The 23,333-nt window shown below is 33.8% G+C and overlaps 4 protein-coding genes across 12 annotated transcripts; 2 read left to right on the top strand and 2 right to left on the bottom strand.

Annotated features, from left to right (window-relative positions):
• The first annotated feature begins 148 nt into the window (after nt 1–148).
• On the top strand, nt 149–5,228 carry Orai (calcium release-activated calcium channel protein orai). Of its 9 annotated transcripts, XM_073088374.1 has the most exons (5): nt 192–210; nt 408–511; nt 1,485–1,566; nt 3,502–3,654; nt 3,942–5,228. In XM_073088374.1, exons 4-5 carry the CDS (start codon nt 3,517–3,519, stop codon nt 4,470–4,472), a joined length of 669 nt encoding a protein of 222 aa, XP_072944475.1. In that variant the 5' UTR covers nt 192–210; nt 408–511; nt 1,485–1,566; nt 3,502–3,516; the 3' UTR covers nt 4,473–5,228. The 9 variants fall into 9 exon arrangements, with proteins under 9 accessions (XP_072944478.1, XP_072944477.1, XP_072944473.1 ...); XM_073088377.1 differs by lacking the exon at nt 408–511 and having other exon boundaries at nt 149–210; nt 3,505–3,654; XM_073088376.1 differs by lacking the exon at nt 408–511 and having other exon boundaries at nt 149–210.
• Nucleotides 5,229–6,919: 1,691 nt separating this feature from the next.
• LOC140753620 (MORN repeat-containing protein 3) lies at nt 6,920–12,763 on the bottom strand. Its single transcript, XM_073088370.1, has 5 exons — nt 12,568–12,763; nt 12,158–12,221; nt 11,805–12,052; nt 8,517–8,704; nt 6,920–7,980 (listed from the first exon to the last, which is right to left on the bottom strand). The coding sequence occupies exons 1-5, from the start codon at nt 12,710–12,712 to the stop codon at nt 7,870–7,872; spliced, it is 756 nt and encodes a 251-aa protein (XP_072944471.1). The 5' UTR covers nt 12,713–12,763; the 3' UTR covers nt 6,920–7,869.
• A 292-nt stretch (nt 12,764–13,055) lies between these two features.
• On the bottom strand, nt 13,056–16,224 carry mRpS22 (mitochondrial ribosomal protein S22). The gene is made up of 7 exons (XM_073087956.1): nt 16,037–16,224; nt 15,728–15,957; nt 15,022–15,146; nt 14,819–14,876; nt 14,372–14,580; nt 13,713–13,893; nt 13,056–13,310 (listed from the first exon to the last, which is right to left on the bottom strand). Exons 1-7 carry the CDS (start codon nt 16,140–16,142, stop codon nt 13,095–13,097), a joined length of 1,125 nt encoding a protein of 374 aa, XP_072944057.1. The 5' UTR covers nt 16,143–16,224; the 3' UTR covers nt 13,056–13,094.
• A 550-nt stretch (nt 16,225–16,774) lies between these two features.
• Nucleotides 16,775–22,011, top strand: LOC140753181 (uncharacterized). The gene is made up of 7 exons (XM_073087610.1): nt 16,775–17,615; nt 18,718–18,890; nt 19,294–19,492; nt 19,840–19,971; nt 20,332–20,512; nt 20,994–21,298; nt 21,408–22,011. Exons 1-7 carry the CDS (start codon nt 16,914–16,916, stop codon nt 21,975–21,977), a joined length of 2,262 nt encoding a protein of 753 aa, XP_072943711.1. The 5' UTR covers nt 16,775–16,913; the 3' UTR covers nt 21,978–22,011.
• The last annotated feature ends 1,322 nt before the right edge of the window (nt 22,012–23,333 follow it).

Here is a 23,333-nt window from a genome sequence, read left to right as displayed (position 1 = left end):
AAAAAAACAACGCCACCTCGAGTCGACCTGACTCGGCACATCTCTACTCGCGCCCGCGTTCTTATGAAATGTACGATAATTTTTCGGCAGATACGATAATTTTACGCCCCTGGTACGATCAACGCCATCTCCCAGGTTGCCAACACTGTCTGCGGTAGATAGTGACTGACGTGTGTCAACGTGAAGTTTTCATTGCATTGAGTAAATTGGGTATAAAATTTTATTTTGTTTCTTTATTATCTTTGTTTATGTAACTCTATAATAAAAAACAAATGTATACGTGGACTATACATGTACCTAATTATTAAATAATTAGTAGAAGCTAGATGCGATGGTATTAAAAATTTCAGAGGTTCCGAAGTATTGACCTCGTTGAATCAAGTCGAAGGACTTTTAAATTTGTTTAGGTATGTCGGTTTGGTCAGCCACCACGGTGGGTGATAAATACCACTGCGTGCAGCCAGGCAGTCGTTACGGTCACTCTAATAACTGGTGTCCGAAATTGAATAAGGTATGAAACCATTTTCGAGCATGTTTTTAAAGACGACACTGACACTGCATGGCTTCATTAGTGAATTGGCAAATATCAAGACAATATAGTTCACTTTTTAGCGGTATGTAAAGAGCTAGAAGTGTAATTTGAAGCTAAAATGCACAGTTGCATTGCTATTTTAAACTTATGTTGTGTCAATTTATTTTTTATTTGCTGCGTTCTTTACACAAAATCAGTCATTGTTTAAAAATACATTTCAATATTTTCTTTATATAACAAGGTTCAAATTATCAAGATATTATATTGTATATCTTGTGTCTGTACTGGTGATAATAATATGATAATTTTTTATATCTGATATTTATCAAACATGTACCTATATTAATACAATTTGTTAGTTAACTACTTAATTTAGGCCAGAAATTGTTAATTAAAATCCTACAGAAATCTTGTAAACATTCAAATAAAACTGAAGATACAATACCACATTTTACAATATCACATACTATAAAATATGTTTTTAACTGGTTAATAACCAACTCATTTACTGTTCAAGCCTTGTTATATAAAAAACTAAATTAATTTAATGATTAAAATGTATCCTTTCTTTCATCCCTCGCACCATTTTGGAGTGACCTTAATTTTGCTAAGTGTTGCATGCTTTACATACAATACTTTTGCAATAATATATTTTTTATAATTTAAATTTATAACATTTTATTTTCAAAGACCGTTACTTTTGTTTATGCTATTTCCATTTATATCACTAATTGATAGGCATTGTTGAATCCATTTAAATAAAAAGTAAATGCTTATTGCAATTATTATTCAATTAACTAATTGAATTTTATGTACTGCATATAATATAGAAAATTATATTACTATGGGTAAATGCCATCAAATAGCTGCCAGAATAAAAAAAAACTGTATAGAAGTAATTCTATTTTCAAATGTATACATTCTAATTTTTTATTCGTGGAATTCATGACAGGTGTTTTGAGAAACCTAAAATTTGGTTTTGAGCTGCACTGAGGCGGAGTCTCCACACGTAGTTAGTAAAGCTGTATTTCAATGTGAGTGAACATTGGTGGCAGTGTGGGGGTGGGGCTTCCATGCAGTTCCATTAGTTGATAGTCATCTATATTGTAAATGTTGTGTTGTGGTGATAGTGATACTAAAAATGTTCTATCAAAATGCTGCTGTGTCTGCAAAATAAACACTAAATTTAAAGAAACTTGTGAGCAAAAATATTGAACTATATTCTCATTCAAAATTAATCTTAATCTTAACCACTAAAGATTATTCAAGTTAAAAGTAGCATTAGTATAACATACCAGATAATTGCTTACTATCCATTATAAACATTTGCAACGTCCAGGGACTTGCTTGTGCATTTCCAAAACGGAATGGACATTTAAATGGTACATAGAATCGAAACAAACTGCATCAAAACAGCCATTGTACAATGAATCCACATTTTAAAATTGTGCACAACGGTTTAATCTTAACAACAGCATTATTGTCCTAACCACATAAAATGGAGATTAAAACTCTTATTATTCTGCTCGTAAGTCCGCAAACATTAAGAAAAGGCAAACAATGGACTGAAATATAGTGTGACTCAATATATTTGCTCATTAGTTTACTCTTACCATGCAGTGACTGGTTGATTTTCATAACCCAGTAAACTTCAAATTAACTATTAGTTTTATTTCCTTAATAGTAGGTTAAAATTAACTCTGTTCAATTTATTCCTTGATTTATAGGTTGAATCATTTGGATTAGCGCATTAGTTGTCATTATTTGCTTTTAGGAACTGGTAGTGTCTTTTTCATTGGGAAATATGTTGTGTATGTATGATCTTAGAAATGGTGTCAAACTAGATAGCTTTAGATAAAGTTTAGATAGTGTTTCTTTTGTGGTTGCCTGTTGTAGTATCATTGGTGTCTATGTAGGTACATGAAATGCTTGAACTGTTGGGGGTAAGTACATAATTCTTTGCCAGAGTATTGTACTGTAACCTGAAATCATTTAAGGCTAGGAAAAATGGTTATTTTTTAAGCTAACATGTTACATAGTGTATGTACATTCTAAGCCAAATCCAATTGTACAATTATATATATAGGCATTAAAAAACTTAGAGGTAATTATTTAAATAGCATAGTATACATATATAAATAATTTTGTATTATTATTCTATATTATACATTACCAAAAGTCAAAAAGTTATGAGTAGATGTATTTTATTCGTCTTTGAGACTAATATATACTCTATATATTTACAGTAATAAAATATAGTTGTATTTGTTATTAATTTTTCCATAAAAGAGATTTTATTTTTTATAAAATTATCCATTTTGCTAGCTTTTGATACTAAAATAATAACCCGAAAAATCTAGAGTTTAGCGTTTCTGCTTTATTTAACTCTCAATAACACTTAACTAAATGTGCTATACCTCTATATATAGTTAGTAATTTTCAAATTAGTCAGTACACATTAATTTAAGAGTAAAATGTAATGCTAATATTTAATAGTTAAATACAGTTACCTACACATCTTTATCGTGAAACGCAGGCATCCCTATCAATTAATTACATTATCTTCAATTAATTTATATCATATTAATTTAAGAAAGGTAGCGATAACTGCTTTTGCCGCTCATTTTCATATACCTACGTACATATAATTCAATATCCATAAAACGATTTTTCTAAACCGGCTCCGATAAATAAATAATCTAAAGAGCGTATGTTAATTTTACCTAACAAGCATAGTGTCGTTACATTTCCTATGTTTTATCACGAGAGTTCCGCATGTACATGAAACTAACTGAAACAAAAATACTACACTAACACATGTAAACATGTTAACAATAGTTGTAACGAAGCGGACAAATTTCTTTTTAACTATTTTCGTTCACATTTACCATTTAACTTTCAACTGTGTCGTTGTGCGGGCGTCAGTTTAGAGTTACAAAATGGTTGCTGTATTTTGTAAATTTTTTTAGCAGCATAAGTGCGTGATGTCGGGTGAAACTCCGATCCAGTCGGCCGATGGGCTCCACACTCCCGCCTACTTGTCCTGGAGAAAACTTCAGCTCAGTCGCGCCAAACTCAAAGCTTCCAGCAAAACATCCGCGCTCTTGTCTGGCTTCGCTATGGTGAGTTGCCTTTTACCATTATTATGTAGGTACTCTGGACTGTAATTTTTAGGGACCCATTTTTTTTGGAATTGTGGATATGAATTGAGGCCAAAAATGGCTTTTGTTTAATATACAAACGCAAGGGATTTAAATTAATTAAGTTAAACAATGTATTTTTAGTATTAATAGAATATACTAGCGTCTTTGCTGTTATTATAATAATGATAATCACAGTTGCACCATAAGGAGTTTAATACCATTTACCAAGGATTTTCAAAACTATTAAATCTTATTTCAATTGCCAGGTAGCTATGGTGGAAGTGCAGTTGAATCCGCCGAATGCAACTAAGGTGCCCCCCGGCATGCTGGTCGCATTCACCGTGTGCACCACACTCCTGGTGGCCGTCCACATGCTCGCGCTCATGATCAGCACCTGCATCCTGCCCAACATCGAAGCGGTCGGTAACCTCCACAGCATCTCCCTCGTCCACGAGTCCCCACACGAACGACTACATTGGTACATAGAAATCGCTTGGGCGTTCTCGACTCTCCTAGGACTGATACTTTTCTTAGTAGAAATAGCCATTCTCTGCTGGGTAAAGTTCTACGATTTGAGCGAAACGGCCGCGTGGTCCGCCTGCGTGGTCCTGATTCCCGTCATGATAGTCTTCCTAGCGTTCGCCATACACTTTTACATGTCGCTGGCGACGCACAAGTACGAAGTAACGGTGACCGGTATAAAGGAGTTGGAGTTCCTGAAGGAACAAATAGAGATGGGCGATCAGGACGCGCGGATGAACAATCTGACTCTCCTCGACCAAAATCGGGTTGTTTGATAGTTTTATGTATTTATATTTACGGTTTTTGAAATGTTTTATAGTTGACTCTGTTTGTAATACAGTTAACCTAGCATGTTCGTGTGAAAAGACGCTAAGAAATATTGCCTCTGGGAGGAATTTCTTATATTTATCACATGTTTTTATTAGGGGTTTTCATTAACTGTAATAAAACAATTTGTTATGGTTGAATATTGAACATTTGCATCATATTATGATTGTAACGTAACTTTCAAATACTTATTTATATTTACTTAGAACGTTGTGGCTTACATAATTGTACTTATATATGTAAGACATTAAGTACTTAGAAGTGCCAATGATAACATAAAATTGATTTGTTGTAAACGTTAGGCGTAAAACATTTTATAGCCGTAACCATAGATTAGTAAAGATTACTCACTCCTAACAAGAAAATGTACCCAGTTTTGAGAATTGAAATAGTTGCGTAAAAAAGTTTTGCCTCGTCTCCGTGCTAAAATGTCCCTAAAATATTTGCAATAATTATTTATTTATTATGTAAATTACGCAGTATTAGTTATTTATTCGTAAATTTTCTCTAAAAATGTTTTTATTTGCCAAGAATTAAAAAAAAAACTAATAAGCCGTTTGTGGCTTCATTCTATTTCAAGGCGGCGAAGTATCTTTACTAATATATGGCCGTAACGTTTAATTAACAATATGAAAATCTCTTATCAAATATCATCTTAGATTTTAATAAAACGTATTGAATCTCTGCGGTAGAAAAGGGCACTATTATTAATAATAATAATAATAATAATGGCATGTTTAGAACTTGCACTGATGCTTATAAAATGGGAATACACTTAGATTTAGTAAAGTTACGCTATAGACGGACGGGAACTATTAATTATTATCTTTATATAAAATCTTGGGAATGTAGGAGTTAATTGTTGCATATATTCGCTTATATAGGGAACATTGTTAGTAATTATTGCTCAAAATATTTTATCATATATCCGTACCCGGCGTAAATAAGTTACTTGAAAATGCACACTTTTTTCTGCAGCTATTTGTACTCTTTGGTAAGAGAATTATTTAAAAATGTACAAGATGCACGTGTGCGGTAAAAAGATCTATTAACTTATCTATTTATTCACCCTATAAAATAATCCTTATTCTTATTATGATCAAAAATATATAAATATAAACATATTTGTATAGGTAGGTCGACTTATATTCATGCCTGGTATATAATGAAATATATTACTGGAATATTATATATCTTAGTTGTGATACTTAATATTTCGCTTTTCCTTAAATGAGTAACGTATTGGATACTCAGCGTGATTGTCTATTTGAAGAATAATATGATCAATATGTTTTATGGATATAATTATATAAATTTTGATCTTGAGAATATAGATAACATACTGAAATGTAGGCAGTAATATAACATAACAATAGTAACTCTGAAGTCTACCGAAATTGATAAAGAAAGGTTTGACATTCAACTAAAAGTGTGTTCAGAAATAAGTATACCTATTTATCACCGTTTCTTTTCTATATTCCATGATCATTACTTCATGAATATGTGGAAACTAATTATATTTTACAGCAATGCCGAGTTGCTTTCGTGACTATAAAACTATTATCTGACACGTCGAATGTTATAATGGGTTTCATATCAGTTGTCGCAACCTTGGTGTAATGTCCTCTAACCGAATGGCAATTTATGCGTGACAATGGTACCTAAAGCAGCATTGTGCTTATAGTTTAATAGATAACATATCAGAAGTTAATATTTGCAAGGATTAGCTAGTCCTTCTTAATTCGTACTACATTAAAAAGGGTGATTCCTTGATTACTTATGGATAACCGTTTAAAAATGCGTAATGTAACAGATTTTTAGTGCTACTAAATAATAATTCTATTGCTGTAGTTATTCATTAGCTTCATTCATTATAACTTTAGTAAATAGGTATGTACCCTTCTACAGGTGGTACTTTTGTTTCTATTCATATTAACACCACAATCTTAAAAAATCCACATGAAATATTAATCTACAATGTTAAGTATCTTAAATCACGTTTATGGTGCATTTGAATTTTAGTATCGTATTTAACGGTTTAGGTACCTATATAATAAAATAACATAAAAGTGTGAAGGAAAGTTACTTCTATTTTATAATTTCATTAATCAACGTATTATCTACATCACAAAAGCGGTAAAAGTAGGTTACTCGCTTATTCCAATCGCGTTCTATCGGCCAAGCAAAATACCGTGATCAGTCTTTAGGCGTCGTTAGCGCTCTATTCTTTGTAGTTCGTAGGTAATTAATCCATTCTATACTGCAACGACATGGTTAATTATATGCTTCTAGCTAATCTAGCCTCAATTCAGTGGTCGGCAGCGCCCAGGAATTACTAATACTAGACCGATTTTACCATTTATGAGCACCAACAGATTACTAAAAACACTTGTTCTTTATTATTATTTTTAAACAGGGCGTAAAAAATTGAGCGTAAATATTTACATTCGCAATTATCTACCCTCGAGTTAATTTCTATAGTTAGTCCAATGTTCCTACTATTGTGTTTATATCGTAAAATATTCTTCACGCTCCGTTACTTATCTCGGTATCGCTGTTTATAATGTAAAATACCTAATGCATAGTTGTTTTATCCGTTCGTAACCTATATACATTTTATAGCTCATAGCTCATTATTTATAAATTTCACACTATTTTACATTTCTGTAACAACTGCTAAGCGTTAAAGCCTAAATTACTGGTAGGTACAATAATTGTTTTAATCGGATTCAATCGTGTACCTACGCCCGTTATTAATACTCAAACTATCTAAGTTTTGCCGGAATGTGACGATTTCTAGTTTGAATTAAGTGATAAATGTTCGTCTTTCGTAGGACAAAACATAGGATGGCTTCATTATTAATAACGGGCGGTAGTAAAAGGGTAGCAAGTCTCGGACAGTCAAGATTCGACAAAATTTAGTTAATATTTGTACGGTCCTTAGGCATCCTTAATTGTTTGTAAATGTATTTGGGTTTTGACTAAATTTATCTATTTATATAGTAATGAGGTTGTTTTGAATTAAAATATGAATTTAAATATTTACAATTGTACACGTTCGTCCCAAGTATCGCCACAGACGCGGCAGTTGTGATTTTTGCAATAAAAATAAGTTTAACGACTGTAAATGTTACTTAAATATACATTTAGATACCAATAATTATATACACTGTGATATAATAATGACATAGTAATAAAAATTGTCAATGTAAATTAGGATAAGCATTTTATTATTCATGTACCTATAAAATTTGTAATATGTACCTATGTATAAGCTAAATTTACACAACTTACGTTTTAATTTTTAAGATATTCATAATGATCTGAATTTATTTGTTGGAGAACCTAATACATTTGATCAATACAATATTTCAAGCGTTTGTCTATTTCCCCCACTTTTTGACGAAGCCAAAGTTTGCTTTTTTCTAAAATTGCTCTCGAGTTATATAAGGTTTCCTGTAAAATTAAGATATTACATATTTTAATAAAAATAGTGAAGGTGTTATTCTGTGGTTCGACTCCGCAGGCACCACCGCCACACTCATCTGCTAACAAGAGCAGTGTTAAAGCGCTGCTGTTTCGGACGGGGAAGGAGACGTACTTATCCAAGGCGATCTAACATAGTCCTCAGGGGTGACAATGCATCTGTGGCCGACCTCAGGTACGACCCTAATCTTATTCGGAATTGATAACAGATGTTCATGGGCGCCAATAGCCACTTACCATCAGGTGGCCTGCATGATCGTTTGCTACTTCTTTGTAATAAAAAAGGAGCAAAGTGCATTAATTAATGTTCACTGTGAACAATGTAGACTGGCGGCATCACCACCTATTTCTAACTTAAGATGGAAACTACTATTGAAACGCCACACCACCCGAGGGAGTGCGGGAGTGTTGTGTCAAATGAAATCTATATATTTTCTAGGACCAGAATAATATTATGAACACTAAACGCCGCTTGGTCATAATGTGATCCTGGTAGAAAAACTTACCGGTGGTATCGGGTATTCCGTGGGTAGATCGCAGAACTGTCGTATGATGATGTCAGACATCTTGGACTTGACGCAAATGTCTCTTTGCCAACACCCTTCCTGCAGCTGCCCGGTGTGCATGTGGTAAAATCTACCGAGACCATGCTTAACGTCATCTTTCCAGTGGCCCTCATACCGGTTACCTTTTTCTATAAACATGTTTAATATAATATGTGTGTGGCTTTTGTATATTGTACGTGTGAACAAGTCTGTAACGGGCATTTATTTTAATACCTATTCAAAGTTAAATGTTTGTATTTTTGTTTAGAAAATAGCATTTCAGCTTTGAAATTCTAATTTTATCGCCTATAGTCATGAATATTTATAAATATGTTTTTTACAGTATGTTATGACAAAGAGCTCAAGCAAAAGAATATTTTATAATTTCTTCTTTGGTACGATCTGGATCCCAAATTGCCCACCTCTTATACCTGTATCATATGACCTATATAGGTAAATTCATATAGCCTCTGGCCTATGGCACTAAGTATAAACGTCTTATGACTCAAAACATTGTGCAATATTTGTTATTTAGACCAGCAAAAGTAACGCACCCTCTTTATTTATATTTTATATACTCTATGACGGCGGTCGGCAACGCGCGGCCCGCGGGCCGCATGCGGCCCTCGGACGTCTTATTTGCGGCCCGTGAATGTTTCGTAAATAAGTCCTAATAATATCAAAATAAATGCATGAACGAACCGCAAACAACCCTATTGTCAATAGTGTGTAACGCGCATCACTCGGCTCGCGAACGAACAATAAATGACCTAGTAGTAATAATTCTGTAATTTTATTTCCTTTTATTTTGATTTCCATTTAAATTACATTACGTGTATTAAGGTAAAGTGACCTAATGCCGAGGGGTTCTGAAATTGGCACCAAATTCCGTGGTATTTACAAAAACGGCTTTTATAAACTATTTACGAACTCATTTTTACTGAAAGGTATGTTATTTAATAGAGATATTATCACTCTATTGTCATATGGCTATCGTAATAGTATTATGTGTATGGTTTTTTAAATAATCGCATAGTTTTGCATTAGTGCCTCCATCAAACGCATGCTTCATACATTTTGAGCCTCATGCACGTGAATGACACGATTTCTCAAATAGTGATTTTTTCAATATGCATGTGTGGGATAGTGTCTCGATGAAAACATTATATTGATTATATATGGAATCGATAACATTTAAATATTTTGCTTATTTCTTAACAGATACTTAATAGTAAAAATAAGTTTAAAAATACAGCGGCATTAGGTGCCAAATATTTTGGGCTGTCTCTTAAACGGAGGTATACCACGGAATAGCAATTTTATAGACTTGTTTTTAATTTCAATTTTTGTAGTTGTTTTTATGAATAAGCATGTCTTGCTTCGAATTTGATAAATTTAATACTCAATTAATTTCGAAATCATTTTCCAAGGTACTGCATTATACTGCAGCTAATTATATAATATCAAAGATGACGACCTATTTATGTACTTTCCTAATTTCTTCTATGGGAAAACTAAGGAGAGAAAATGAAGTTCATCCAGATAGCAATGGAATATTGAACAAGTATTGTATATTATTATGTACATATTTCAATAAAGCATCTTTCTGCCTCTAAATTGTGTAAAAGTATTATTTAATAATCGGAATTTGGAACGTTTTAGTTATGAAACGCTATTCCGATGTATATAAATCGGAATTAGGTTATATGGGCACATTAATCCGCGGCATAACCGCAAAATACTATACAGGGTGTTTAAAGTTTTCATCGGTTTTTAAGAACACATCTATCATTTGTATCAGTAATTTACTTAATCCTAATTAATGAAGAATTAACATTGTAATACGATTTTAATAGCTATTTAAATAAGAACTGGAACATTTTACGACGTTTTAATTTGATTAAATTACTCAAAACGAAATAATTCTATAAACCTGATGACGATATTCCATATTATTATTATTTCTGGTGTACTATAATAAACCCTAGTATAAAGTACACGGAGAAGAATGTCCAAAATTGTATTGCAGATACACGAATCTACTGCAGTTTAAAAAAAATACATGATATACATTAGTAAAATTAACCAATCAAGTAACTATACTGTAAAAAGTTTTATTTCGGCAGCTCCCCTTTAATCATAGCTAAGAACACTTTTGATAAAGCTACTCTTTAAATATAAATAAAAAAAAAATCAAAATTGAAACTAAATTAAATAAATAACATTTATTTTTATACACCATGTAGCAGTCGTTCTATCTCTTTCACTCCCTTATTTTGTGTACTCGGAATTAGGAACCAACTACATCGGAATTAGGGTTCATATTTATTTTAAATACACATTTAAATCAATATTTAATCGTAAAATGTCGAGTCTATTTCACGAGTACAGATAATAAAGCTTCTGATAAAATTATCTTATTCCTTATTAAGCCATAGTTAATGCTTAATATCTGACGCTTTTTCTAGTTTTGGTGAAAATACCGCGGAAATAGGTGACTTTACCTTAATTGATTTCTGTATGTTTTAACAATTTGAAGAGCATTTTCATTTTTTTCAGTACAGGTATATTCGGCTTCTGGGGTTTATATTACAAGTGCGGCCCGCCTTTAGTTTATTTTGCCACTGAGTGGCCCTTGCCTGCTAAAAGGTTGCCGACCACTGCTCTATGACACTAAAACGTAGACATTGTAATCTCTGTCTAATGCCTGGCTCAAAACTCACCCAATACGGATGAGACGACTTAAAGAGATACAATGGAACAAACAAAAGCCACGTGATTTTATAATTACAGTCGGTAGGTAGGTGCCTAATTTAGAATCGCGAATAGAAGTTGATTGCCTTAATGGATCTCGCACCTACAGTGACATCGAGCATTCTAATACATAGTAGCTAATTATACGACTTATAGGAAGTCACATAGACACGAGAAAAGTAGATCTACGTCCATATATAGGTACACGAAAGTGTTAAGTAATAACATTAAATAATATTAGGGTAGGTTACTCGCTACACACTAATATTTAAAGTTACTTACACAAACTAAAAATACATTTATATTATGTTATTGGGTAGGAACAGTTCATCTGCCTTCCGAAATTGTGCTAACTACTTACTAGCTTCTTCGAATATTAGCTATAGTTTAATTAGATACACATATTTAAATGTGGCCAATGTATAATCAGGTGAACGATATAGGTACTACCTATGACAGATGTGAAACCATGTAGATATTAAAGCAATAAATAACCTTGTACGAACATCCCCAACCCCTGCTTCTTACTCATAAACCAGTAGCCAACATAATACGTCCCGTTCGAGTACCACATCTTCCCGTAACCGTGCCGGTAGCCACTCTTCCAAAACCCGAAGTAAACGTCTCCATTGTCATAGTATCGCCAACCAGCGCCATCCGGTTTCCCTCTAATCCATTCGCCTCTATATTCTAATCTGAATATGCCGTTTTCTTGTTTTTTACTAAGAGTACCGAAGCCGTGCCTGATGTATCAAAATATAGGTCATACATATTTGTTCCACGTTATAATGTAATATCATCACATCATCATGTACCTAATATAGGTACCCATAATATATGCTCTTTACCTGAAACCTTTGTGCCAATCTCCTTCGTACAGTTTCCCAGTGTAGGTTAAGAACTGTCCCTTTCCTAAAAATAGTGTAATTATTATTAGTCAGATTCCATTCTTTAAACGAATACCAAGGAACCAATCGTGCATGCATATCCTCTGCTTGAGAAACCTTAGGCCGTTCGAGACACTATTAAGTATGGATTAGCTTCCACACACGTAAGAGTTTTAAAGAACCTTTAGGTATACATGACACAGTTTCCTTACGATGTTTTCTACAAGCGTTGATAACTGATTTATAAAACACACATATTACTTCGAAAAATTTAAGGTATCTACATGCCTGGATTCGAACTTCTTACCCCTATAACACTATAGGTGAGGTAGAAAAATATTGTGCTACTGAATTATATAATCATTTCACACCTTCTTTCAGATCATTTTTCCACTCCCCTATGTATCTATCGAATCTAGACGTAAATATAGCATGATGTAGTCCATTTTTTACAGATTTCTTCTCCGCTGCTATTAATAAAGGTATAAATGTTTTGGGTGGGTGATAAAATGGCATGTTTATACATACTAAACAAATAATTGTGACACAAATGTCTAATGATAACGTGGGCATTTAAAAAGAAAATATTTGTCACATACTTTATTTTATACATGCGATTTTACGTACCTATAAAAGTTTATTTAAATAAAATTGATATTTTATATCTATTTATAATAATGTAATACACTGAAATTATTACATTCACCACGCAGTTTTTAAAATATGTTAGTATTGACATAGAAAACTAAATAAATAGTAAGTACATACATACATAAGATTATAGGCTGAAAATTCAACCATAAATTAGGAAACATCTTCCCATCCACCGAACATTCCTTGCAACTAATAAAACAACAGATACCTTACTAAATATTTATTACACAACTACGAATTACAATTAAGCCGTTCCGTGCGCCTTCTTCAAGCCGCGACTGAGTTCCACGAGCTGCTGATAATGTTCCCTGAAGCCCTGTAAGGCCAGACCATGTTGGCTCTTCATGGACGAGTTGTTCACTATGTACTTGTCTATGCAGTCAACACATTTGTTGTCTAGCTGTATGTCTTCTTCTCTCAAATGTTCGGGCTTGGTCAACTGCACTGGTATGGGTAAGATCTAAAATAACACGTAAAACTTTTAGGATAAAAAAAACCCGTTTACTACAATAGTTTACGGACATAAATATACGGAAAATTATGCTGCGCCAATGAGTCAGGATAAAGATAGTCACGGAAGTAGCAAGTAAACTAGCATTTGATAAAATGCAAACGTATGTATTATACGAATAAAATACCATGTTCCACCTTTTATTTAATAATTGTAATTATGTTATCTATATTGTGTTTTATTTGATTTCTCAAGTTGAGCTAGATTTTATTTTAATCTATTACTAAATTGTAACACTACATAAATACACTACATAATATAAATTTAAAAATTTCATCAGAGGTAATACTTTTGAAATATCACATTTATCCATACAAGTGGGCGAATTGCAATAAGCAAAATATTAATCACCTGTTGAACAACACTATTAACTTCATCCCCGTTGGCGATATCGCCGCGTATCGCGTGTCGCAAGGCGATCAAGAGTACGGCCTCTCGGACTACTTCACTCTGCACCAACTCCAGCATCAGGTTATCCATACTGTCGTGCCACGTCAGGTAGAACGCGAGAGGACCGAAGTGGCGTGTTGATCTGTAATTATCATTGTATTTTGAAGAAATAATTACCAAAACCTGATGGATTTGAGAAGTCATTAATAAAAAGAGAAATATGGTCTGCAAGGTTCCTCTAAAGAAAGTTCATTTAACGCCTTTTACGGCGCGATAAAAGGAAGATTTTGCTTTTTCTGCTAAAATGCAAGCAGTTATAGCATAGTGGCTAAAAACTTAGCCGCTCACTCAGAAGGTCCGAGGGTAGAATCCCAGACATGCACCTCGCTTTTTTCAAATTTATTTGAAATTAATTAGGCAACCGGTGCTGCGCCCAATAGTCGAATAGTAATTGGTTTGCCGACGACATTACACCAAAAAATATTATACAACTACACACAGGGTCATTAATAAAAATTCATCCTGAACATTGTGTAATCCAGGATTTAATCTAGAAGCCCTAATGTGCTAGACAAATAACATGTCAAGTGCTATGTAACATTTTGTCTACTTAATATTACCTAAGTAAATCATATTTGCTGTTCAAGTCCACATGCTGGTAGGTAATACTAGTGACCTTCTGGTAGGGCACTTCATCAGGCTCATATTGTATGCATGCTCTGTCTAAAATAAACTCATATTTCTCTCTTTCCAACAAACTATTAAATCTTTCCTCATTGGCAAACATTGTCGGCTCCCTTATTTTACGGCCATGTATGGGGAAATATATCTGAAAGTAATATAAAGTTGTTAATAAATATTGTATTTATTTTTAACATAAATTACAGTGAAAAGGCTGATTTAGTAACAATTTTTATTGGGTAATCATCAGAAAGGGGAGATATATCCTACCGATAATAAGATGAAATTGAAATAACCTTATGTATCATACTTTCATGTATTTTATATTTTGGCTATTTTTAAATTTATTTAAATTTAAATCACTACAACTACAATGTTTTGAGTACCTGATTTAGCCTCTTCCGTACATCATGGTCACTGCTTCGCAAAACACCATCAGGGTCTCTGCCAAGAAAATTACATTAAAATTAATGATACATGATGTAAAGTCTATGTGAGTAAGTAGAAATAATTGTGGCAATAGTGCCGCTAAAGTCTAACCACAGAGAGTTTAACCACCTTCAATAACTATATGTATAAGAAAACATACCTTTCCACAATAATTCTGCTCTCATTTGGTATACCAAATGTTATGTCTGTGAATAGAAACTTAGAAGTGTCATATCCGACCAGAGCTGGATCTTTGCATATCACATCTTCAATAGGCTTATGAATCTGAAATTGTAATTATATAATCATACAATCTTATATATAAAATTCTCGTGTCACAATGTTAGTTACTGTACTCCTTCGAAACGGCTTTACTGATTTTGACCACCAGGGTTGTTCACCCTTAACATTTTATTTATATGGCAACACTATGTTTGCCGGGTCAGGTAGTAATTGTATATAATATTATTATGTTGATGATATGTAAGGCATGATTATTATCCTCTACTCATATTATTATATGAAGACAAGAGGGCTATGCTCTAGAAGCCTACACAATATCCTTCCTATATTTAATGTCATGCCCAATTCTATTATTTATATATTGGTTTGTATGCTATTGCAGTGGATATAGTTTCTAACTATTCCATTTTTTATCCTATACAAATGAAACATACAGAAAAGTTAACTAATAATAATAGGTACAGAAGAAACTCAGACATAATGGTTGACATCAAGTGGTTAAAATTTTGTATAACTGTATGTAACATAACAACACATAACAAATGTATGTAACATATATACAAAATTTTAACGACTTGAAAACAATGTTAGTAGCAGTTATATCTTTTATTATTTTAACTTACTTTAACGACTGGTGGCATTTGTAACAGACGTTCAGCGGTCCTGTTCGCCTTCGTGACTTCGATATTCAGCTCCTCGTTAGTCAGAAATTTGTACACAGGAGTTGGCAGCACCTGCTGATTGGTATTTGTTCTCTTCCGAAACACTTTCGCGAAGTCTGGCCGTGTGAGCCGCTTGAGCAGCACTTGGACGCCAGAGGAAAAGAACTTAGGCGCTGGATCCTGCTCCCCATCTGAAGTAATGTTATTTTATACGATTTTATTAGTTAACACAACTAACAAAGTGTTCGATATTCATTACCCGATTCTTACCGTATAATGAAGGCACTATGCTAAGTTTTCTGCATGCTATGTAAAACGATTGTTCGTTACATCGTACTATTATGTTTTTAGTATTATTCTTCACTATATTAAACATCGTTCACAAATCTTATATTTTAGTATAAATTATCATAACATAACCTAAAATGAAAAGTCTTACTTAAGTTAATTAGTTAGGGATGTCAAAAATAATCGATTCATAAGAGTCAATATTGTATGTATCCTTAACGAATTTTATAAATGTGAGTATACGTGTTTTAAAAATAAATGCACTAAAATTTAAGGTATGTCCTGTATTTCACATATTATTTATTTCGCAACCTTCAAATTCAGTTAAAGTAGAGGTGCATATTACATTTTTTGATAAAATTAGTGTATTTTAGAATAAATTCATCTTAATATGCTTCACTTCTTAATAAAACATAATAAATCGATTGCCAGAAATTCGAAGACGATTATTTAAACTTTATTTCAATGTCACATCACTAATGAAAAGTAAAAAAAAAAATATATTTTTTACAAAAACGATACACGCAAAGAAATGTATTTATGTGCAGCCAATACTATAAAAAATAATAGTGTTATTATTTTTACATAAGTTTATATTTAAAGATTAAAACTAATATTATTAATGCTTTTCTGGCTATTGGTATTTAATATAAAAACAAAAAGTTCGACAGGTCGACATTCCGATAATGACGACATGATGTTATTGATGTCATCTAATATTGTCAATGTCAATTTTATCACAAACAATATAGGTGCTCGTGTGACAGGGAACCTAATGTTGGGACCTTACATTGTTTTTTTCTATTGGAACTAAAATAATACATATTGTTTTGTGACTTAATGATTCTAAACTACCATCATGGCAAAGAGAAAAGCGGTTATGAAGAATATAATATATGAGTTAGACAACGAGGACATTGAAATCAGTAGCGACGACGAGGTTAGAAGCCCTAAAGCGAATCGTTTGGAGGCACCTAGCAAGGATGATGTACAAGAAATAGTAGCTCAACGTGAACAGAACGGTGTGGACGTGCTTAGCTTGGACTCCACGGACGATTCAGTGTGTGTAGTCGATTCTCCAATCCCTAGACGAAATGGAGGGAAAACTTGTAGTACGATAAACTTAGACAGTCAAGATTCGATGAAAGCCAGCGAAGACAACTCTCAAGACGAAGAATGCGATCTCAAAAGTACATCAGAGTGTAACAAAACGACGATTTTAAACGAAGATATAGATATTGACTCGCCTTCGTCCAATGTGTTGTGTACAGCAGGCTGTGAGAACAGGACGCCTTTAGTCACAGTGCGGTTTAAAAAAAGTAAGTTAATAAATAGCAGTAGCAAGGATAAGATAAAGAAGTTTATGATTAAACTAATAAAAGAAAACGCCGGGGCAAGTTCTGCTGATTCTGATAATGAGTCTGACTATGAGCTGGATATATGGCCAGACGACTTGGCTGACAGCGGCGATGAGGGAAAGGAGGAGGTCGATAATAACTTATTCTTTGTGGACACAGCACCTTGTGATGACGTAGTTGGAGATATACCTACATACAGTCAAGTGAGTAAATATTATGTTGATACTTCTCATACATACATACGTTTTGGTTTTCTCAAATTTCATGTAGTATGTAATTTTTGAAAGATAGTAGAGCCAACATGGTCGTATCGGGGAGGTACTACTACCACACTAATACTAGCTTAAACCAGTTCTGTTAGGTAGAAGTGTGTGAATGCTGGTACTTACATATGAGACAACTATCTTAGTCCTCAGGAAAGACAATACAGTAGGTTCTGGTAGAATCTGTTCTGTAAGGAGTAAATCATAGATGTCCATGGGTGGCAGTAACCACTTACCATTAAGCAGGCAAACTCGTTTCTTACTCTGCTTATAAAAAAGGTGATAGAAAGTCTTCTACGTGGAGGTGCTGATAAGTCAAAATAAAAAAGAAAATTTAATGAACAAGCTTAATACTAATATTATATATATTGGGTATTTGGCCAGAATGCTCAAATTATATCTCTTCTCTATGGTGTTTTATTTAATCCAGTTCCCCACGTTTCTCCTCGTGTCCCATGATCGATCCCTTAGCTCTACTAAAAACCTTGCTCTCACTACTCCTTCCCACTCAACTTCCTTTTACAAAAAGTCATTTAGTAGTTATCCGTCTCGTGAACTCCCTTCCTGATTCAATCCGTAACACAAAAACATTACACTCATTCAATAATATTGTGAAATCGTATTACTTGCAGCTCTAACCTTGTCTTCAACCCTATACTATTCTTTCACGCCATCTCTAATCCTATCTAACAATTTTGCTACATTTCCTTTTTCCTAAAACTGTTATTATTTTTTTCACTTTTACCTTCCTTCTCCTATTATTGTATGTTCTATGCTATCATCAATTTACTCTTTAACTTCACTACTTTACTGTTATTTAAAATTGTACTCTTATTTACACCCTACTTATTTTTAACTCATCCTTACTTTTACTCCTCACCTTAAGGTGGCCTAGAAGAAATCACTGATTAGCGATAAGGCCACCTATTGCATAGTTATATATTTGTATGTTTTCTTTATTATTTCATGTTGTGGGTACAATAAAGAATATATTATTATTATTATTTAGCTAATAAGATACATTTTACAATTTTTGTTTTAGATGTCATCTGTGATTTCTAATGAAACAGAGCAGGAAGCAAGCCCAACAAAGTTCCGAAGGGGGCCAACATGTTTCAACTGTGACGGTGCTCACCCACTCAGAGACTGTACACTTCCTAGGAATAATGCAAGGATTGCTGAACAAAGAAAAAATGCACATGCCACTAGAGTTGGGTTAGTGTTTCTAATGTCTATGGTAATGTAGTTTATTATCTTTATGTAGTATTTGTATTAATATCAAAAGGAAAATTTACTTAAAGATATACTTACAGATAAAATCTATATTATAGGTTTTGAGATGGAGTTATTTCAACAACTATCTTTGTACATATTATTTTACTAAAGTCTTCTAGATTTCTAATTAAAATTCACCAATAAGACTTCAGCGTGTTGAAAGTGTGGATAGCCATTTTTTGTTATTAGTAATGTTTAGTAAAAACTTCTAGGTTCTTAAATCAGGTTCGACAATCATACCATGTCCTCAGTTTCTGTGAAATCATTAAGCAGATTTTGTTAAAAGTCTAGTTTAAAAGGGGTTACAAATCATTAATTAATTTCTCTATAAATATATTTACAGGCGCTATCACATTGAAGATGATCAAAAGTATGGGCATTTAATACCTGGGAGAATATCAGGTCAACTTCGCAATGCATTAGGACTGAAGCGAGATGAACTGCCACTGCATGTATATCGGATGAGGTTGCTTGGTTACCCCCCAGGGTGGTTGGAGGAGGCCAGGATATCACACTCTGGAATAACCATGTTTGATTCAACTGTAAGCATAATGTACTATATGTTGTCAACCAACTACTGTCGCACTGCTAGCCTCGGGTCTTCTCTCAGAGTGAGGATTAAAACCATAGTCACACACCTTTCACAGTTTTATTTTTAAAGTGGGTAGATCACCTCACAACTTTAACTTATAATGTATTATGTCATTAACTGATAATGGAAATGTTAATAGTATAAAGTGCCAAGTTGTTTTCTGTATTATTGATAATGGATATTTCAATGAACATTCATGATTTCTTGGATAATAAACAATTTAAATAGTGAATTATTGATATAGATAAAATGATTCTTTTAACTTTTTGAAATTATAAATATCTGTATGAAATTCAGGGAAGTGCCATCCTGGATCCTGAAGAGGAGGATGGGGAGATTTGCGAAGTCGGTTCCAAAGATAAGTTTGATATAAAGAAGATTCTTGATTTTCCCGGCTTCAATGTCCCTGCGTCTTCTAGATATGTGGAGGTAATTATCAGTGATAGAATAAATAGTTTACATTATACTTAGGTAGGTACTGTGTATGGCAGCTATTTTCAAACATTGGAGGGTAGAACGCTTTGTGGTACAACTTTGGAGGCATGACCACATAACAGCAGTGTTAGTGCTGCGACGTTCTGGTTTGAAGCATATGGTAAGGTAAAATACTTATCAAAGCTGTTAAAAGTTAGATATAGTAGTAATAATATGTCTGTAACCAATCATAGGTAGGAGTCTAATATTATCTCTTGGTGGAATATGGATGTCCATAGATAGACAGCTGTAGTCACTTACCACCCGGCACATTATTTACTTCTACAATTAAAAACAATTTGTGTAAATTTCCAGGAGGCATTCCTGTACGGTCTACCGCCAATATCCGAACAAGACAGCAAGATAGCGATGCTGCAGATGCTGGCGCCGAACGCGATGAAGGCGTACAAGAGGAAGAAGCTCACGTTCTTCCCTTCGGCGGCCAACAGCGCGTTTCAAGAGGGTCAAGCGGAAATGGAACTTGATAGTGGCGATGGTTAGAACAGTTTTTGGTTATAAAACAAGCATTGTTACAGCAAAGTAATATGAATTTTGAAGTCTTACATTGATGGTTTTTAAAGTTATGTATGTGTATTGGAAATTTATTATCGCTTAAACGGTGCAGAAAAACATGTTGTGACATTTAAGGTTCTCTTTGTGGTTTGTGCTGATGATTCCATTGCCATTTCTTCCTTTAGTTTAATTCTTCCTATGCTATTAGAGTTCTGTAACCAATGTCCATTAATGCTATGGTCACTTAATATCAATTGGATGCGCCTGTGTTGCTTCCATTGCGTAAAAATGTGGGATTCTATACGTGTAAGAGTTCAAAAATTAAGTCAATTTTATGTTGTAAAGTAATCAGTGCACAAATTTTGAAAACCTCAGTTATCTATTTTATAAGGCTATGCATTTAATGTATATATACTGGCTGAAGCATTATCATAAATTAAGTGCTATGTGTGTTGTGTTCACAGAGGCAGCAGCATTCCCGACGGTGCCGCCGCTGCCGGACGAGGCGCCGCCGCCGCCGCCCCCGCCGCCCGACACGCCCCCGCCTCCTCCGCCCGACACACCCCAACCGCCCCCACCACCCGACACACCCCAACCGCCCCCACCCGCTGACCCGATACCCCCCAACCTGGACACTTCTGCCTCATCAACCAAAACTCCAGAACCGGACACCCCAACTGATGACGTGGAAATCGTCGACGTGATGCAAGTATCACAAATACCTGTACCGGAAGACATTTTAATAACTATTGACGAAGATGATGACAGTGTAAGTATTAATTGTGCAATTTTAAAATTACTACTGCATTTTTATTCATATTTGTACTTTCAGGCTTCAAAACGTTTTCGTATTGCACGCAATCTTATATTACTTACAGGAAAAGCCAAAATCCGCTAGGGACAGTCCGTCATTAGATGATTTGGAAAAGAAAAAGCAAAGCCTTCTGGAGGCTCTCGAGGGTGACGTCACGACTACAGAACTAGTTGACAGCTCAACAACAGTTACAGAACAAAAAACAGATGAGCAATCGGATATAAAGGAACAAGAGACTGATATAGAAAAAGAAAAGGAAGATTTACCAATAGAAAGTAATAAAGATGACAAAACGGAAGAAATTGAAACAAATACAGATGTCGCTGCCGTATCTCCCGTTACAACTCAAGACTGCGCAGACAATAATACAACAAACGACAAAAACTTAGCTATTCCCGAAAATGTAGGCACTCCTGAACCGAAAGCAGGACAAGTAAAAACTACTTTGTATGGAACCCCTGTTCTCAATCTAGCGTCTTCCTTTGTGAAACTTCCGAGTGATGAAAATTTCTCAAAAGACATTTGTGACGTTATCAACTTCGAGAACCTACCTAATTCAACAGGTAAGTACAAAAAGATATGTAAGTTGTTAAAGAAGGTTAAAAACGAAGTTGATAGAATACAAGAATCATGATTTTTACCAATTGCTCATAATGTGATCGAAATTATGAATCCATTGTTTTTTATGTACCGACCAGTCCTGAGCCCTCGGAATAAAATCAATCAATTGTCTTTTTAAGGCCGTTAGCCCACCGGGCTAACTATTAAGGAAACTATTAAACACCAAAATATCCATAAAACACATCATCTTAAAAGAAGTTTTCGTGTATAAAATCGTTCATTTTAAATTATTTTAAAAAGTCATAAAATATAGATATAGTATATGTCAAGATAAAATGAAATATCCCAAAAATATAACAATATAGTGTAGATTTCTTAATTGAATTAAGTTCAGGGCTAATTGTCCATGACCACTATAAGGATGATATTGCTTTAACATTTAAAATATTGAGATAATCGTGGAATGCATTTCTTTGTAATTAATATAGTATAAGATTTGACCGTGTGGCTCTAGCGGCTTAAGGGGGCAGAAGGGGCGGTCCGCCCCGGGCCTCCTATCCTGGATATCCCTCCTAGCCTCCATACACAGTTGCTAAAAAAAGGTAGTCAGAACCAAACAATCTATGAAATGGTGATACGCATTTCAGCGAAAAAAATAGGTCACCGAATCATAGGCGAATAATTCTATTACTCATTTGTCATTTTGTAAAATCAAATACTTTTTACACTTTTGGGGGCCTTCATTCAACTTTCCGCCCCGGGATTCCGATGACCTTAGTCCGCCACTGCCGTGTGGTCTCATCTCATACATATAGTGTCATTTTTCATCGTACATAAAGTACTGTGTCAATAAAGAGTATTTTTGTATCGCCTTAAAACAATATTTAAAAACGATTGTATAGAAAAAAAAGAAAAGAGAATCCCTCGATCTCCATTTAACGGTTTAATTACCTGTTTTATTGCCATGTTAAAGTTTTTGCATCAACGGTTGTAAATATTTTAAATTATGACATTTTTAAATACAAAAATTGTATATTTTTTGTATATAAATCAAAAGGTTTTAAAACTATTCGGTGATGACCGAGCTCAATAAAATACAGCAGCATCGTTGATCTGTTAAACAAATACTGGTATTATTGGTACTATATAATCATTTTAAACATAAAGTTATAAACTACTCAATGATAAAATAATTTTACAATAATGTATCGTATCATATTTTATGGCGGCGTTTCACTTGGCATGTATGTGTATGTATTTGACATTATAGATAGGGCTTTATGTAAAGTATGTATTTATTTATTACCTTTTACACATAAAGGCAAATTCGCAGTCAAAAATATTTATGTACTTACCTATACAGGCAACAGATTAAAATGTTATGAGTGAAGTAATTTTTAGGGAAGCAGTATAGTAATGGACTGGAAAA

This window comes from Epargyreus clarus, unplaced genomic scaffold (assembly GCF_041222505.1).
Source record: "Epargyreus clarus isolate Ecla_fem2 unplaced genomic scaffold, WU_Ecla_fem_2.2 ptg000026l, whole genome shotgun sequence".
In the NCBI taxonomy this organism is placed as follows: Eukaryota; Metazoa; Arthropoda; class Insecta; order Lepidoptera; family Hesperiidae; genus Epargyreus; species Epargyreus clarus.
The sequence above is the reverse complement of the archived record's forward strand: the minus strand, read 5'-3'. Positions and strand labels throughout refer to the sequence as shown.

Coding starts and splice junctions, on each gene's coding strand:
- Orai (XM_073088371.1), top strand. CDS start 410: ATGTCGGTTTGGTCAGCCACCACGGTGGGTGATAAATACCACTGCGTG. Junction 512..3,501: donor GGTGTCCGAAATTGAATAAG/GTATGAAACCAT, acceptor AAATTTTTTTAG/CAGCATAAGTGCGTGATGTC. Junction 3,655..3,941: donor TCTTGTCTGGCTTCGCTATG/GTGAGTTGCCTT, acceptor TTCAATTGCCAG/GTAGCTATGGTGGAAGTGCA.
- LOC140753620 (XM_073088370.1), bottom strand. CDS start 12,712: ATGCCATTTTATCACCCACCCAAAACATTTATACCTTTATTAATAGCA. Junction 12,222..12,567: donor GAAAAATGATCTGAAAGAAG/GTGTGAAATGAT, acceptor CACTATTTTTAG/GAAAGGGACAGTTCTTAACC. Junction 7,981..8,516: donor CGGAATACCCGATACCACCG/GTAAGTTTTTCT, acceptor TTAATTTTACAG/GAAACCTTATATAACTCGAG.
- LOC140753181 (XM_073087610.1), top strand. CDS start 16,914: ATGGCAAAGAGAAAAGCGGTTATGAAGAATATAATATATGAGTTAGAC. Junction 20,513..20,993: donor GGAACTTGATAGTGGCGATG/GTTAGAACAGTT, acceptor TTGTGTTCACAG/AGGCAGCAGCATTCCCGACG. Junction 21,299..21,407: donor TTGACGAAGATGATGACAGT/GTAAGTATTAAT, acceptor TATTACTTACAG/GAAAAGCCAAAATCCGCTAG.
- mRpS22 (XM_073087956.1), bottom strand. CDS start 16,142: ATGTTTAATATAGTGAAGAATAATACTAAAAACATAATAGTACGATGT. Junction 15,958..16,036: donor CATAGTGCCTTCATTATACG/GTAAGAATCGGG, acceptor ACATTACTTCAG/ATGGGGAGCAGGATCCAGCG. Junction 13,894..14,371: donor AGCAAATATGATTTACTTAG/GTAATATTAAGT, acceptor TGATAATTACAG/ATCAACACGCCACTTCGGTC.